Source organism: Procambarus clarkii, chromosome 11, assembly GCF_040958095.1.
Source record: "Procambarus clarkii isolate CNS0578487 chromosome 11, FALCON_Pclarkii_2.0, whole genome shotgun sequence".
Lineage (NCBI taxonomy): Eukaryota > Metazoa > Arthropoda > Malacostraca > Decapoda > Cambaridae > Procambarus > Procambarus clarkii.
In genome coordinates this window covers 38,714,155-38,732,787 of record NC_091160.1, presented here as the reverse complement: position 1 = coordinate 38,732,787, position 18,633 = coordinate 38,714,155, and the positions used below count along the sequence as shown (strand labels likewise).

Sequence of the window (18,633 nt, the reverse complement as noted above, 5' to 3'; positions counted from 1 at the left end):
TTCCTCCTGCAGGTGGCCGTCACTTCCTCCTGCAGGTGGCCGTCACTTCCTCCTGCAGGTGGCCGTCACTTCCTCCTGCAGGTGGCCGTCACTTCCTCCTGCAGGTGGCCGTCACTTCCTCCTGCAGGTGGCCGTCACTTCCTCCTGCAGGTGGCCGTCACTTCCTCCTGCAGGTGGCCGTCACTCCTACACTGAGTTAAAACTTCCTCACACATCCCTCTGGCGGACCGCTGCTTCTAAATGCCACCTGTGGCCTTACATTCTGTTCCTGCCTGAGTCAAGTTGTTTAATAGTCCGCGTATTGGTATTCTTTGCGTCGTTATAATTAATAAATATTATAATTTTATGATAAGACCATCAAGTTATCACTTCACAACTATAAGATATCCTCAGGTCCTCAGATAACGTCGCGAGGAAGGTCTATATATCACATTTAACATCAATATGTGACACTAAAGCCATTGCAGGTTCTGAACCTTTTCTTGCCTAACTTTTTTGTTCTTCACGGGTGGGTAGAGGAGGAGATGGCTTTTGAGTCCTTTTAGTATGTTTTAGAGCGGCGTTCCCTTCCAGTAGCTCAAGATATCCCTTATGCTAGTAGTAGTTCCCTGGAACACACCCGCCGATTGGTTAACAACCAGGTCCCCAGTTACTGTTGGGAGAGCAGGGGCGAACAGTTAAGGATTGGTGTCCTATCACTTCTCCCTAGACACGACTGGAAACCGAACGAAATCGGTGGCGAGGCTCGGGGGAGTAGGCTACCCTGGCGCCGCTTGGGACTTGTAGCAAGTAATTGAAATTGAAATTGAAATAAGTTTATTGAAATAAACTAAAATACACACAAAGGGATGAGGTAGCTCAAGCTATTCTCACCCCGTTCAGTACACCCGTTCGGTGCAACACATCGTGTTAATACATACATAGACACACATCACAAACAATAAACGTATTACCGAACATTCTGAGAGATAAACATATACATTTCCTCCTTTACACAAGTATTGTAGCAAGTTGTCCGCTGGCCTGCTTGTAGCGCACTCAACTTGATGTACTTGTAGGTAAAGCTCTCCACCCTCACCTCCTGAGCCCTCCATTTACACTTATCTATTGCATAATGCAATAACTCAATTCCTTTATCTTACTGTATTTTGTTTTTGCTATAGTGCACAAAATAGCAAATTTTGTGTCCAAAATTTGCTACAATATGTCCTTACAGACCGTTCCATCTATTGACGACCTATTATGCTGAAAACCTTGTGTCTGTGTGGCTCACTTCCGTCCATAATGACCATCCACATCTTCCTGGACCTTTGTTTCTCATTTTGAACAACGCTGCTTTGTGCACTTTGTCGATACCTATGGATTTTTCAATGTCGTTATCATGTCTCCACTCTCCCGTCTGTCCTTTAGTTTTTTTGTGAAATACAAATACCAATACATACTGAGCTGCACACTGAAAAGTGTGTCTCACCAACGTTGCATACAACATCGTGGAGGTTTCTTTTGGTTTAGTGTTAAGTTTAAGGCCTATCTATCACCCTATGGAGGACTAGTAATGCCACAAACACAGGTTATCTTGAAGATGATTTCGGGGCTTAGTGTCCCCGCGGCCCGGTCCTCGACCAGACCTCTACCCCCGGGAAGCAGCTCCTAGCAGCTGTCTAACTCCCAGGTACCTATTTACTGCTAGGTAACAGGGGGGCATCAGGGTGAAAGAAACATTTTGCCCATTTGTCTCCGCCTCCACCGGGAATCGAACCCGGAACCTCAGGACTACGAATCCGAAGCGCTGTCCACCCAGCTGCCAGGCTCCCAGAACCAAACTAAATAAATTGGCGGTGATTATCTGCCGAGATGTGGGATCCATTAATGGTGAAGCTGTCTATATCTCTTGCCAGACTTCTCGGTCAAGGCTGGTGAAGCTGTCTATATCTCTTGCCAGACTTCTCGGTCAAGGCTGGTGAAGCTGTCTATATCTCTTGCCAGACTTCTCGGTCAAGGCTGGTGAAGCTGTCTATATCTCTTGCCAGACTTCTCGGTCAAGGTTAGTGACCATGACAGGGTCAACAGTGCCAGGTTTACACACGCTGCTGACTATGCTGCTAATGGCACCCTCTGACGTCAGGTGTGTGTGTGTGTGTGTGTGTGTGTGTGTGTGTGTGTGTGTGTGTGTGTGTGTGTGTGTGTGTGTGTGTGTGTGTGTGTGTGTGTGTGTGTGTGTACTCACCTAGTTGTGTCTGCAGGATCGAGCATTGACTCTTGGATCCCGCCTTTCGAGCATCGGTTGTTTACAGCAATGACTCCTGTCCCATTTCCCTACCATACCTAGTTTTAAAATTATGAATAGTATTTGCTTCCACAACCTGTTCCTGAAGTGCATTCCATTTTCCCACTACTCTCACGCTAAAAGAAAACTTCCTAACATCTCTGTGACTCATCTGAGTTTCCAGCTTCCATCCATGTCCCCTCGTTCTGTTACTATTCCATGCGAACATTTCGTCTATGTCCACTCTGTCAATCTCTCTGAGTATTTTATACGTTCCTATCATGTCCCCCCTCTCCCTTCTTCTTTCTAGTGTCGTAAGGCACAGTTCCCTCAGGCGCTCCTCATACCCCATCCCTCGTAGCTCTGGGACGAGTCTCGTTGCAAACCTCTGAACCTTTTCCAGTTTCCTTATATGCTTCTTCAGATGGGGACTCCATGATGAGGCGGCATACTCTAAGACTGGCCTCACGTAGGCAGTGTAAAGCGCCCTAAATGCCTCCTTGCTTAGGTTTCTGAATGATGTTCTAACTTTTGCCAGTGTAGAGTACGCTGCTGTCGTTATCCTATTTATATGTGCCTCAGGAGATAGATTAGGTGTTACGTCCACACCCAGGTCTCTTTCGCGCGTCGTCACAGGTAGGCTGTTCCCCTTCATTGTGTACTGTCCCTTTGGTCTCCTATCTCCTAGTTCCATTTCCATAACTTTACATTTGCTCGTGTTGAATTCCAGTAGCCATTTCTCTGACCATCTCTGCAACCTGTTCAGGTCCTCTTGGAGAATCCTGCAATCCTCATCTGTCACAACTCTTCTCATCAACTTTGCGTCATCCGCAAACATCGACATGTAGGACTCTACGCCTGTAAACATGTCGTTAACATATACAAGAAATAGAATTGGTCCCAGCACCGATCCTTGTGGTACTCCACTTGTTACTGTTCGCCAGTCCGACTTCTCGCCCCTTACCGTAACTCTTTGGCTCCTTCCTGTTAGGTAGTTCCTTATCCATGCTAGGACCTTTCCCCCCACCCCCGCCTGCCTCTCGAGCTTGAACAGCAGTCTCATGTGCGGTACTGTATCAAAGGCTTTTTGGCAGTCCAGTGTGTGTGTGTGTGTGTGTGTGTGTGTGTGTGTGTGTGTGTGTGTGTGTGTGTGTGTGTGTGTGTGTGTGTGTGTGTGTGTGTGTGTGTGTGTGTGTGTTTGTGTGTGTGTTTATGCATGTACTCTCACTTAATACTCAACTAATTGAGCTGGTGGAGATTGAGTTCCTCTTCTCTGGTCGTGCCTCTCTATTTTCTATCAACTTCTGTGTAATTTCCCAGAGTTCAGAATTCTGACACGAAAAATTATTCCTAGTAACTTTCTGGTCCATTTGGATAGTTAGCTTCCACCTGTGTCAAAGTATTCGTGTCATACCAAATATAATATCCTTGGCTGCCCCGTCTATTCTCACGTGGATCTTGCATGTAGTAATCATGTCTCCATTGACTCTTCTTAGTTTCCATTGGTATTTCTTCATAACTCACACACTTCTAATAACTCACACACTTCTAATTTGTAAGTCTGGTAGCACACCTCTCGATTTTTTCCCGTTTAGGTTTGACGAGATAAGGTACGAGATTTAAGTGAGAGTACATGCATAAACACACACACACACACACACACACACACACACACGCACACGCACGCACACACACACACACACACACACACACACACACACACACACACACACACACACACACACACACACACACACACACACACGCACACACACACACACACACACACACACACACACACACACACACACACACACACACACACACACACACACACACACACACACACGCACACACACACACACACACACACACACACACACACACACACACACACACACACACACACACACACACACACACACACACACACACATAAGGACCACAGGCTGGTGTTATATATTCAAGAAAATTGCTCTGATTTACCGCGTATACAGGGCACTGAATGAGTAATTTTCAGGTCCCTAAAATCAGCTCTTATGTGAGTCAGTTTAACAAACGACGCTGATGATATTCGGTCCAAGTTGCCCTCAGGGAACAGGTTGAGTATATCAACCCAAGGTTTTTCTCTCGGTCTGATTCTAAGATTGTTTTCTCCTCCTATTCCTAACCCACCCTAGCTTCATTACTTTGCACTAGTTTGAGTTAAACTCTAGTAGCCACTTGTTGGATCATTTTTTCAGCTTGTTTAGGTGATCATGAAATTTACCGGATACTTCCACCGTATTAACCCTCCCCATCACCTTGGCATCAGAGGCACACACTCAGAGCAACAAGTCAGTCCCCTCGATAAGATCATTTACATATATTAAAGAACAGGAGAGGTCATAGGAATGACCTTTTCGGGGGGGGGGGAAACCGGAAACTCCGCCGGTGTGTGTGGGGGGTATGGGGGGGGCGGGGAGGGGGGAGGGGACAAGATGCCAGCCAGCGGAGTGTGAACAAGAGGACGGTCATCCCAAGCAGTGAAAGGATCTTGTTCATAAAACTCCTCTTTTTGTGTATGTTAATGAGCCGGCGCGCGCGCGTGTGTCCACACAGACTCATCCTGTTGACGTATCCGTTAACTTCAAGGTCGACACGAGGCCATGATGATAACTCCAGCACTAAAGGTAGTCGAGCAGACGTAGCAGCAGGAGCAGGTGAAGGCGTCCAGTAGGGCAGTGTTTTATATCGCGGGCGTCGCCTCTCATAATCACACGGGAGACATCTCCCGTCACGCAGGGTGCAGTCGCACCTCCACAGATCTCCAGTATCAGCTCTTGATACTGGTAATGGCTCAAAAGGGCCACCACTTACGGGCTATTCATGCCCGTGCCACCTTTTGGGTGGCTTAATCTTCATCAATCAATCAATCTCACAATCATATGGTCCCGGGTTTGATTCCCGGGCAGGACGACACGTTTTGGGCATAGTTTCCTTAATTAAACTCAATGTCTGTGTTGACTTAGCAGTATATAGGTCAAATATTGACAGCTGCATCCTGGTGACGGTCAGTCCTTGAGCTAGACATCCAGTGGGCAAAACACGCTCAAGTAAAGCTGAATCAACGTTACCACATTATCGACGTTGAATCGACACATCGTTTGAATAGGTGAGCCCACAGGAGGGGGGGGGGAGCTGAACAAGCCGAGAAGGCTCATAATCCCCGTCAACAACTGAGGACCATCAACCATTTTACGGGCTATTTGAACATTCAGCACCGCTCCTGTGCCAGGTAAGTCCACTACGGGCTCACCATAGCCCGTGCTACTTGCCCCGCTCCTGTGCCAGGTAAGTCCACTACGGGCTCACCATAGCCCGTGCTACTAGCCCGGCTCCTGTGCCAGGTAAGTCCACTACGGGCTCACCATAGCCCGTGCTACTTGCCCCGCTCCTGTGCCAGGTAAGTCCACTACGGGCTCACCATAGCCCGTGCTGTTCCTGCAGATAGCACAACGCCCCAAGGATATTATCCAGATAGCACAACGCCCCAAGAATATCATGCAGATAGCACAACGCCCCAAGGGAATTATCAAGATAGCACAACGCCCCAAGGATATCATGCAGATAGCACAACGCCCCAAGGGAATTATCAAGATAGCACAACGCCCCAAGGATATCATGCAGATAGCACAACGCCCCAAGGGAATTATCAAGATAGCACAACGCCCCAAGGGTATTATCCAGATAGCACAACGCCCCGAGGATATTATCCAGATAGCACAACGCCCCGATGATATTATCCAGATAGCACAACGCCCCAAGGATATTATCCCGATAGCACATCGCCCCAAGGATATCACGCAGATAGCACAACGGTGTACCCAGAAAACAGTTATTACCTCACCGTCGGTTACGTTATCATCGGGTATATTGTTAGCACTATTATCTGGAGGGAAGCGATTACTTTCACTCGGCGCCTTCATATACAACATCGTGCGTGTGTATATATAAAGTTTGCTCCGTCGTGACTCTCTATAACGCTCTCAACTGCAAGTCACAGATTGAGCCTAATAACCACCTTCTAGCTGCCTATTTTAGATAGTAATACCAACACTATTTCAGGAAATTGCTTTGGCTACAATTACCATTGCAGAGCGGTTGAACAGCGACAGGAAGTCTCGCGCCGCTGGTTCTCGCAAGTCATCCCTTTATTGTGCGGACTCAACCACAGAAAACGGAGCGTCCCGATGCCAGATATTCCACTATTGAATGCAATAACTCTAATTACTATTATGTTACTGCCGTTTCTAACATAACGTACCAATTATTAGGATAGTTATGTGTCGTTAAATTCTGACGCAATTTCGGTTTAAACCTGGATCTTGCTGCAACATTCCTTTGCCAGATTATTGGAAATGATTCAGTGCATTTCAGCTCCATTGTGTAAGATATATGATGCAAGCTGTTTTTTTTTCTTTGGTAGAATTAAAAATATGTATTTGAAAAGTCTGTGTATTACCTTCGGTTGGCTTTCACAATTGGATAACTCTAAGAGAGTGTCAGCTGAGCTCTGAGACCAGAAGTTGTGCGAGGGAAGATATTTGACAGCGTTAATGACCTTTTATCTCGGAAGTCATGTACTCACCTAGTTGTACTCACCTAGTTGTGTTTGCTGGGGTTGAGCTCTGGCTCTTTGGTCCCGCCTCTCAACCGTCAATCAACAGGTGTACAGATTCCTGAGCCTATCGGGCTCTATCATATCTACACTTGAAACTGTGTATGGAGTCAGCGTCCACCACATCACTTCCTAATGCATTCCATTTGTCAACCACTCTGACACTAAAAAAGTTCTTTCTAATATCTCTGTGGCTCATTTGGGCACTCAGTTTCCACCTGTGTCCCCTTGTGCGTGTTCCCCTTGTGTTAAATAGACTGTCTTTATCTACCCTATCAATTCCCTTCAGGATCTTGAATGTGGTGATCATATCCCCCCTAACTCTTCTGTCTTCCAGTGAAGTGAGGTTTAATTCCCGTAGTCTCTCCTCGTAGCTCATACCTCTCAGCTCGGGTACTAGTCTGGTGGCAAACCTTTGAACCTTTTCCAGTTTAGTCTTATCCTTGACTAGATATGGACTCCATGCTGGGGCTGCATACTCCAGGATTGGCTTGACATATGTGGTATACAAAGTTCTGAATGATTCTTTACACAAGTTTCTGAATGCCGTTCGTATGTTGGCCAGCCTGGCATATGCCGCTGATGTTATCCGCTTGATATGTGCTGCAGGAGACAGGTCTGGCGTGATATCAACCCCCAAGTCTTTTTCCTTCTCTGACTCCTGAAGAATTTCCTCTCCCAGATGATACCTTGTATCTGGCCTCCTGCTCCCTACACCTATCTTCATTACATTACATTTGGTTGGGTTAAACTCTAACAACCATTTGTTCGACCATTCCTTCAGCTTGTCTAGGTCTTCTTGAAGCCTCAAACAGTCCTCTTCTGTTTTAATCCTTCTCATAATTTTTGCATCGTCCGCAAACATTGAGAGAAATGAATCGATACCCTCTGGGAGATCATTTACATATATCAGAAACAAGATAGGACCGAGTAAGAGCCCTGTGGGACTCCACTGGTGACTTCGCGCCAATCGGAGGTCTCACCCCTCACCGTAACTCTCTGCTTCCTATTGCTTAGATACTCCCTTATCCACTGGAGCACCTTACCAGCTACACCTGCCTGTCTCTCCAGCTTATGTACCAGCCTCTTATGCGGTACTGTGTCAAAGGCTTTCCGACAATCCAAGAAAATGCAGTCCGCCCAGCCCTCTCTTTCTTGCTTAATCTTTGTCACCTGATCGTAGAATTCTATCATGCCTGTAAGGCAAGATTTACCCTCCCTGAACCCATGTTGGCGATTTGTCACGAAGTCCCTTCTCTCCAGATGTGTTACCAGGTTTTTTCTCACGATCTTCTCCATCACCTTGCATGGTATACAAGTCAAGGACACTGGCCTGTAGTTCAGTGCCTCTTGCCTGTCGCCCTTTTTGTATATTGGGACCACATTCGCCGTCTTCCATATTTCTGGTAGATCTCCCGTCTCCAGTGACTTACTATACACTATGGAGAGTGGCAAGCAAAGTGCCTCTGCACACTCTTTCAGTATCCATGGTGAGATCCCATCTGGACCAACAGCCTTTCTAACATCCAGATCCAGCAGGTGTCTCTTGACCTCCTCTCTCGTAATTTCAAACTCTTCCAAGGCCGCCTGGTTTACCTCCCTTTCTCCTAGCACAGTGACCTCACCTTGTTCTATTGTGAAGACCTCCTGGAACCTCTTGTTGAGTTCTTCACACACCTCTCTGTCATTCTCTGTATACCTGTCACCGCCTGTTCGAAGTTTGTGTGTGTGTGTGTGTGTGTGTGTGTGTGTGTGTGTGTACTCACCTAGTTGTGCTGGTGGGGGTTGAGCTCTGACTCTTTGATCCCGCCTCTCAACTGTCAATCAACTGGTGTACAGATTCCTGAGCCTACTGGGCTCTATCATATCCACACGGGTTGAGATTATGCTGGGGAGGGTTTGGGGGTGGGGGAGAAGGGAGAGGGGGGAGAGAGAGACTGGGTGGGCACTTAATGGGGGGCTGGTAAGGGTTGGGAATTCTATTGGATGGAAGGTGGGGGTGATGCTCCTCTCACTGGGGCTCCTGAACCGCTTGTGTAGGGTTCCCCACTCCCTTCTAGGATTGTAAGGTTTGGGGCTGAGGTTCCCTGATTCCCTTCTCTCTCCCTGCGCTCATTCCTTGCGTCTGCTGCCCTCGTTCTCTCATCCCTTGTCATATCCGTCCGAAGGAATACCGTTTTGAATTTCGTTACATGTAATTGTGTCTGTGTGTGTACACACCTACAGTGACTATCCTTGTTGTACCTGTTGCACTCTACTTTTACTATTCTGACGTTCAAATTCTTTATCGAATCTGGCCTTAAAGTTTTGGATGGATGTGGCTTTTATAACTTCATTCCTCTTTCACTCTATACCACTTATTGAGCACCCGTACAGGGTATGAGTAATTCTTTAAATTTCTTTGATTCAATTGCGTTTCAAACTCCCAATTATGACATCTCGTTCTACTTTTTCTCTGTTTAAAATGACTATCCATGTCTACGTTATTCTTTCCCCACAGTATCTTCTATATTGTGATCATATTCCCGTGGTTTCTCCTGTCATCTAGGGCTGTAAGATCTAGCTTCCTAGCCTCATAGATTAGTCCTATTAGTGCTGGCACTAATCTAGTTGCTAACCCTCCTACTTCCCCATCACTTTGGGTTAATGCCTCACAAGATGTAGATTCCAGGCTGGTGCTGCATATTGGTCTAACAAACTGTGTAGACTTAAAATTATCTGTTAGATTAAGGACCTGCCCGAAACGCTGCGCGTACTCGTGGCTTTACAAGATTGTAAATATTATGCTATGTATTCTCACAAACCCAATGTACCTTCTTGTATATAAATAAATAAATAGATGAGGTAGTGGCTGGTTGAGTTGGTGACTGGAAGGAGGAGAAGGCATCTTTGCTCAATGGGTAGATTAGGTTGTGACAAGATGGAAGAAGGTGGAAGGAAGTATTATATATAAGGTAGAGATATTGTTGGAGGTGGAATTAGGAAGTGTGGTTGGTGTTTGATTGTCATCAGGGGATGGAGTGGGGATCAGGGAGAGACGGGGAGATGGAGGGGGAGTGGCAGTGATGGTGCAGGTGTGGGGAATGGATTCAACCAAATCAGAAATGCAATGTCAATGGAGAAAGCTAGACTCTGAAATAGGCTTCTAAATAGTTATCGCATAACAATTGTCACTAATTAAACCGATATTTACCACAACGCTATAACCTAAATAAAATTCACTCTTTAGTGTTATACATCAATCTATAATAATGTTAAACAATACATTATTTTACATATCTTAGAGTTATTACCCTAGAGTGTATAATCTGCACCCAGATATTAGTTTTAATTTTAATGAATTCACAATAACATGATATAGTTATAGGGAAAATCTTTGGAAGGCAGCAGTGGAATCGAACCAGCGTCCAAGGGCACCCTAGACGCACGTTTTACCCATGGACCACGATGTGCCAAAACTAATCTAACAGTAGTACGATTGATGATTGATGACGATTAAGCCACCCGAAAGGTGGCACGGGCATGAATAGCCCGTAAGTGGTGGCCCTTTTGAGCCATTACCAGTACCAATAGATCATACTGGAGATCTGTGGAGGTGAGACTGCACCCTGCGTGACGGGAGATGTCTCCCGTGAACAGTAGTACAGTGCCCGCGACTTTTTCACACAAGGAAGGTAAGGTGGTGGCTCACGTCCCCCCCCCCCCCCCCACACACACACACACCTCTGACAGTGTTCCCCAATGCTTGGTGTGCTAATCACATCCCCCATACGCCACATCTTCATGGTTAATTCCCACGGGAATTATATCACACCTGTACACTGAGAACTTGTCCCTATTTTCTAACATCACAAACATCGACCATTCTATTTGCCTTGTTAGGGAAAAAGAGAGCATAGGATTTCAGTGGAAAATGTAGAAATAAACTTCATTGTAAGCCCTTATATATAATGTGTATCAATTTGCTCTTGCCTATGCGTGTATGTTTAGAATATGAGGCTGTTAGATTCAAATATTCTTGGAGCACCTCCCTCAGTGCATTGCCGATATCAATTATTGTTAAATTACGCCCTTTCCCTGCTTTATCAGAAGTAATTATCAATGTGCAGAATCAAGAAAAAGCGCAAATAATTATTTGAATGTTAGTGAGCAGTGAGGATTATCTTGGTAGCCCGTCCTCCTGTCTGTGTAAGGAGCGGTGCGCGTGGCCCTAGTCTGCTGTTCCCAGTCAGGGGCCCGGGACCTAAGATAATAAATATTTCCATCCTAGTATTGACTAGCATACCTTTGTCGCCAGTAACCGTAATTATCAAATGTAATTAATATCATTAAGAGCGAAGGATGGTGGCAGCATTAGGTTTAAGTTAATTTTTTAGATGTTATAAGTGAGTGGTGAGGAATAACCAGGTGTTATACTAACACAACCTGGAGTCCACTCGAACTTACAAACAATCTCGAGGAACCAAGCTGATGCCAAATCCAATATTTACATGTATTTTGTATGCACTCTGGTGTACGTAACCAAACGCTCTCCATTTACTAGACTTGTAAAACATGTATCAAACTATATTAGGGAGGTAATCAGTGTACTATAAGTGTCCTTTCATGAATATACATATTATTATTTTCATTATACATACAACAAAAGATGTGTTGACTCACCAGCTCGTTCTTTGTCCTTCTTGGGTCGCTTTCTGACATCAGAGAGGACGAGAGGGGCGGCCAGCAGCACCAGCAGCACTAGGCACTTCACCGCCTTCATGGTGGAGGTCGACTCCCACACTACAACCTGCTGCACACCACTTGCTGGAGCCTCGTGTCTGGTAGGTGCCTTGTTTCTTTCACTATCCGGCCGGGCAGCAGGCAGGGCTGCGCGAGGACCCAACACGTCGCTCACGATGAGAACTGAGTAACGATGAAGCAAGATAACCAAGACGTTGACGGCTGAGGAGACCCGAAGATGGTCCTGATGAGGCGGTAGATGAGGAACACTTGGGTAGGAGACCGAGAAGTGATAAAGTCAGTGGAATGATGAGCCATCAACAACTGTGACATCGGAGCCCTGAGCCAGGCGAAGCTAGGCTATTCCATTAACATCAAAAACTCCAATCAGCAAAAATAAATTTTGTTTTGTCTGTTGGCGTGTGGGGAGGCTTGACTGCACACACTCTCACTGGTCTTCTTAATATTGTCTCAGGAAGGAGGTGATGTTCGAAGGAAAAAATTATCATGTGGTGTCTGCCACTACTTCCTGGTAAGATTGTTTACTGTAAAATGTTTATAATACGAGTGTGATCTTCCAGCTCTTACAGTCATCCTTTGAACACTTAACTGTCGGTCAGAGACTAAGCATCTATAACAAAAATAGTTAACATATAATGTACGTAACACGATTTACTATATATATTGGAAATACTGCGCACTGTGTGTAATGTCAGTAAATATCGTGCCGAGAAGCGTAAGACTAAAGTGAACGTTCCAAAGAAATACTCCCATGAGAAGTGATAGATTACTTATCTGGAATCAACAGGAGGTGTATCTCTCGTTACATGAAAAAAAAATAAAAGCACTAGCTAAATATCTCTAATCGACCAACGAATTGGGCCACATTTGACCCGCGCCACATTTATACCTGGCGCCACCAACAGCCAAACACAGAAAACAACTGCCTGGCCGCAGCACCAAGGAGCAGCTGACGCCATGAACACAAAACCCGCCTTACAGTGCGGCAAGTCTCTCTCTTTAACACTTGCCTCTGTTGAGTCGCCGCTCCTCTATTTATTTATTTATTTATTTATTTATATACATGAAGGTACATTGGGATTGTGAGGATACACAGCATAGTAATTACATTCTTGTAAAGCCACTAGTACGCGCAGCGTTTCGGGCAGACATCATCTATCTACACCACAACAAACACTTGAAACCTTGACATTCTCAACATTAATCCGTCTCCCAACATATGTACTCGTGCAGTCAGTGAGAGGATAAACCCTTCATGTATACTGCACCTACCATCAAGAAGAATGAACAGTACAGCAGCCTATGACCACGAACATCAGCTTCAAGAAATAATATAAATATTTAACAATCGTGAGACACGCTGAGAAACTACTAACAATACAGTATAACAAATCTCTTTGGCACAAAAGTTCTCGTAACGACTCATTGTTTCAAATTGATGGTCGTTGGCGGTTTGTCAGGAGGTCCTCCGTGATTGGTAGGTATAAAACAAAATATTATTTGATAGTAATCTTGTGGAAACTGGTAAAAATGATTACAATATAATATGTCAATATGTCCATGATTCAGTGTTTAGTTCTTATGAAAATCATAAAGTTATTATTTAATCAAATTTAATTTATTTGTTGTATTGAGGCAGGTATTTTCTTTGCTGATTCCATGTATGACTAACCATCCTGTGAGATGGCGATATTTGATGAATTTATAGCTAGTTTTTGATCTACATTGTGTAATCTTTCAGATAGAATAGGGTAGCAGCACATTGCTGTGTATACCTAAGCTTGTTAAAAAAAAAAAATGCAGAATTGAGGCAATGAGTGGTGGTGCGTTTTTATGGGCCATGTTCTCATAAACTTTCCGAGCGGGTCATGTATGCAGACTGGTACCTACATTACCTACCTCAGGTATACTTGTATGTGATACGATGTCAAGATTCAATTTCTGATTTTACAAAAATTGCAAACTTTAGTGCATGTCTTACGAATTACAGAGATGACTGAGGTTACTATTAACTGCAGAACTTGGATAATAATATCATAAATAAGTAATATAGTGTACTATGGGCCGGCGGTGGAAATATTGAGGTAATAGAGCTTTCCAGCGGCAATACAACTACGGGAAGAATGGGTTACGCCCTTTGTTAAGACATTCCCAGCTTAATTATCGTCAAGTAGCCAGGGGTAACCATTGTTTGCAAACATGTTTCTGAGATTCTTATTTCTTGTATAGGTTGAAGTATTTACTTAGTCCCAATGGCTTATACCTTTGTTACTTTATGTTACTGTAGCATTTATAATTCAGTGACAGGAAATGTGGTAAAAACCGGATAAAATATATTTCCTATATACGTCAGCGTGTGTGTGTGTGTGTGTGTGTGTGTCTCTCTCTCTCTCTCTCTCTCTCTCTCTCTCTCTCTCTCTCTCTCTCTCTCTCTCTCTCATTCTCTTCTCTCTCTCTCTCTCTCTCTCTCTCTCTCTCTCTCTCTCTCTCTCTCTCTCTCTCTCTCTCTCTCTCTCTCTCTCTCTCTCTCTCTCTCTCATTCTCTTCTCTCTCTCTCTCTCTCTCTCTCTCTCTCTCTCTCTCTCTCTCTCTCTCTCTCTCTCTCTCTCTCTCATTGATAATATCATTTGTTGAAAAATAAATGCCTGATATAAACAATAAAATAACTAACAATAATTTGTACTACTACTAATAATAATAATATCATTCATAATATAAAGATAATAATGACACTAATAAAATAAATTCGAAGAATGTAAATCTGTCCTTCTGAAGTTGTATTATAAAATCGAAAGTACTTAAGGAATTTCCTGACTTAATTAATTCTTCCTTCGTGGTCTGACATTGTTCATCACGTGTTAACTTCTTCGTGATTCAACAGAATTACAAATTATTCCTGTGATCCTAACCTAGGCCGCCAGAGAAGCAGTCAGTACTATAATCCACTCTACTATAATGTGTGTGAATGTATTTCATCAAGTCATGTTCTCCCGTCCGCCTCTTGTCACCCACGTTTGTCACAAAGTCACCTAAACGTGTCACTTTTTTACCCACATTTATCGCCCAAACTTGTCGTTAGCTACTCACATTTATCACAAATTCACCCAGAATGGTCACTGTCACCTCCAATTGTCATTGTCATCCACATTTGTCACTGTCACCATATTTGTCACTAACTCACCCCGCACTTGTCACCCAGCAACAAAGATTAACACGAATCGGATTGATAAAACTCGACCAAAAACACAGTGAATCAGACAATCGGAGAGTGTGAGTTTTGCCTTAATGTTTATAAAGTTTCCAAGTTGACAAAGAACAAAAGAAAAGTTTCTTTAGTCTCTTTCATATTCACTTCGAATATTTTCTTTGGAGCAATATAACACTAAATAGCAGGTGCTAATTCCGGAGTCTTCAACACACGTCAAAGAAAAGGGAGAGTTGAGAGTGCAGTGAAGAGCGGAGGCGGAGCGGCGGACGCGACCTCCTGCTGCACTGGTCGGGAATGTACTGAGTAACAGCGCTGGAAGGTGGCTCTGACCTCCTGGAACCTCATCACGGGATATACGCATACTTTCATGTTTCTCTTTTTTTAGTTGTATGTTCTAGGGATGCTAGCTTTGATATTTGTAATTTCTGGGTTTGAATAGATGGCTTATGAGAAGAAGGCGTATAAGGAAAGGCAAAGGTGGCATTCCCCAACCCGTTCTCGCACTTGCTTTTAGTCAATATTGGCTTATTTAATAAGTGCATATGTGACATACTAATTGATTGTGAATATTTTAGTTTACCTAGAAAAGCTTCATAGAAAACACCGACCTCACCTAACTTTCTTAGTATGTTAAGATAAGCATCTTATTGCTTCTTATTTACAATTATTACTTAACCTATCAACGGTATAGGTTGAAATATTCCCACAGGTCTTCCAGGCCTTGGAGAAAGATGTCAACTGTGGTTTTTAGGAGACACGCGGTTTTTTAATCAATTGGTCTCTGTGTTTTATGTCTTGCTATGTTGATTATTGCTAGTTGAGGCAGACTTTATGTCAGTCATATGTGTACTGAGAACACTCAACCTGCCGCCAGCCTGCGTAGCTTGGGAAAAGTATCTGTAATCAATCAATAACTATTTGCATAAATGGTTGTGCATTTTGAATTGATTTAGTTTACAAAAATACAAGTGTAAATACATAATTCATTTACGCAAGAAAACAATATAGCCAAACTGCTTATTTTATAACATTTAGTGTGTGCTCAGTCTCCTTCCAGCGTCATTTGTAAAGGAGTGAATAAATAAATTATGTAGGATTCGAAACATTTTCCTCCAAGTAACATTATTTACAGTATACTGAGACTAACAACCTGATGTAACATAGATATGATTGTACAAGATTTGTGAGTAACTAAACCGTGTTCAATTTCAAGAATGGTGGTGTAGACTATATAGGCTTTGTGGATTACACTGTTGATATAGTGTTCTAGGCAAAGATTTTTAATTATTTTCAAGAATGGTGTTGTAGGCAAGGCTTTTTAAATAGATTTCCAAAATGGTGAACATACATTAGGCTACATCTAAATTTCACTTTTAAGAATGGTGTTGTAGGTTAGGCTATGTGAATTCTACTTTAAATAATCAGGTTATAGGCAAGACTGTGTGAATTATAATTTAATGAAGGGTGCTTGCTGCAAACTAGGCTATGTGAATTCTACTTTAAATAATGGTACTGTATTGTATGATAACGTATGTTCATTATATTTTCAAGGAAATCACTCAAACGTGATACATCAAAGAGGAAAAACAATTGGAACAACGAGAGGATTCGAACCCTTGACCTGGGTACTTGGGTACTCCCAAGCCGCGCACCTTACCCCCTGTACCTCGACATGGTATAAAATTCAGTGCAATCTGAGATTCCACTGAATCCACAGGACGTTGGAGGCTTCTACTGAAGCCAGCCCAAGCTTTACATATAACCCCCAGGCACTCTGGTGTAGGTAATGGAGTTCTTCCACCAGACACTCCAGCTTCAGATACACAAGGAACTCACACTAACGTGATTCAGTGGATACCAGTGGATACCATAACGTGATTCAGTGCATCCACTGGATTCAGTGGATACCATGTCATGGTCCAGAGGTAAGGTGCGCGGCTGGGAGTACCCAGGCCCAGGGTTCGAATTCCCTCGTTATTCCACTTGATATTATCTTTCGTATATCACGTTTGCGTGATTTCCTTGTGTAATTCAAAAATAGCGTTATAGGCTGGGCTAAGCGAGATATACTTTCAAGAACAGTGTTGTAGGCTAGGCTATGTGAATTCTACTTTAAAGAATGTAAATTATATTTTCGAGAATAGTGTACGTATCCTGGGCAATGCTAATTATGCTTTCAAGAGTAGTGTACATAGCCTAGGCAAAGTTAATTATACCTCAAAGAATGGTGTTGTAGTATTATGTTAATTATACTTTATAGAATGGTACTCACCTAAGTATGCTTGCGAGAGATGAGCTTCGACTCTTTGGTCCCGCCTCTCAACTGGTGTATAGGTTCCTGATCCTATTGGGATCTATCATATCTTCGTTTGAAACTGTGTATGGTGTCTGCCTCCAACACATCACTTCCTAGTGTATTCCATTTGTTAACTACCCTGACACCTATGGCGGTATGTTCACTCACAAGATGAGTAGCGTTGCCCAATAAACTCGTCCCTCGGAGGGGGGGGGGAATACCCTGCCACTAATTCTTTCTAATGTCTCTGTAGCTCACTTGAGTACTAAGTTTCCACTTGTGTTTCTTTGTTCGTGTTTCGTCTATGCTAAATAGTTTGTCTCTGTCCACCTTGTCAATTTCTCTGAGAATTGTATAGGTGGTTATCATGTCTCCCCTAACTCTTCTGTCTTCCAAGGACGTGAGGTTTATTTCCCGAAGCCTTCCTTATAACTCAGAGCTGAGAGGGAGCAGAGTCCCTCTCAGCTCTGGGACTAGTATGGTGGCATACCTCTGAATCTTCTCTAACTTTGTTTTGTGTTTATATGGACCCCAGGCTGGAGCTGCATACTCCTAGAATGTTCTGACATATGTGGTGTACAAGATTCTGAATGATTCCTTACACAAGTTTCTATAGGCAGTTCTTATGTTCGCCAATTTGGGATACGCCGCTGATATTCTTTTGACGTGGGCTTCTGGGGACAGGTTCGGTATGATATATCGATCTTTCGATCTTATATCCCAGATCTTTCACTGTATTTGACTCTTGCATGATTTCACCTCCCAGATGGTACTTTGTGTTCAGCCCTCTAAAGTTTAAAGTTAAACTTTAGCAGCCATTTTCTAGACTATTCCTCCAGTTTGTCCAGGTCGTCCTGAAGTCTCTGCCTATCTTCATCTGTCTTGATTATTTTCATAATTTTAGCGTCATCAGCAAACATTGAGAAGAATGAGTCAATATCCTCTGGAAGAACGTTTACATACATTAGAAACAGGATGGGTCCAAGTATAGAACCCTGCGAGACTTCGCTGGTGACATCTTTCTACTCTGAAGTCTTCCCCCTCCCCCCTCCTGCCCAACCACTTGGGCTGGACGGTAGAGCGACGGTCTCGCTTCATGCAGGTCGGGGTTCAATTCCCGACTGTCCAAGTGGTTGGGCACCATTCCTTCCCCCCCACCGTCTCATCCCAAATCCTTATCCTGACCCCTTCCCAGTGCTATATAGTCGTAAAGACTTGGTGCTTTCCCCCTGATCATTCCCTTCCCTTCTCTCCCCCCTCACTCCCTCACAGTAACTGCCTGATTGATTAATGAAGATTAAGCCACCCCAAGAGGTGGCACGGGCATAAATAGCCCGTAAGTTGCCGGCTGTTGTTCTTTTAGATTCAGCTACTCAGAACAAAAAGTTCCAAGTAGCACGGGTTATGGTGAGCCCGTAACTTACCTGGCACAGGAGCGGGGCAAGTAGCACGGGCTATGG

At 43.9% G+C, this 18,633-nt stretch overlaps 1 protein-coding gene across 4 annotated transcripts in view; it reads right to left on the bottom strand.

The window, feature by feature from the left end:
- LOC123758335 (alkaline phosphatase) overlaps positions 1-15,171 on the bottom strand; it is a 72,389-nt gene extending 57,218 nt beyond the window's left edge. The window contains exons 1-2 of one of the 4 annotated variants that reach the window (XM_069322645.1): positions 15,090-15,171; positions 11,589-12,279 (exon numbers count right to left, since the gene is read on the bottom strand). In XM_069322645.1, coding sequence (XP_069178746.1) covers positions 11,589-11,688 — 100 coding nt within the window. In that variant the 5' untranslated portion in view covers positions 11,689-12,279; positions 15,090-15,171. The remainder of the gene's footprint in view (positions 1-11,588; positions 12,280-15,089) is intronic. The other 3 variants (XM_069322646.1, XM_069322647.1, XM_069322648.1) reach the window with 3 other exon arrangements.
- Positions 15,172-18,633: the final 3,462 nt, after the last annotated feature.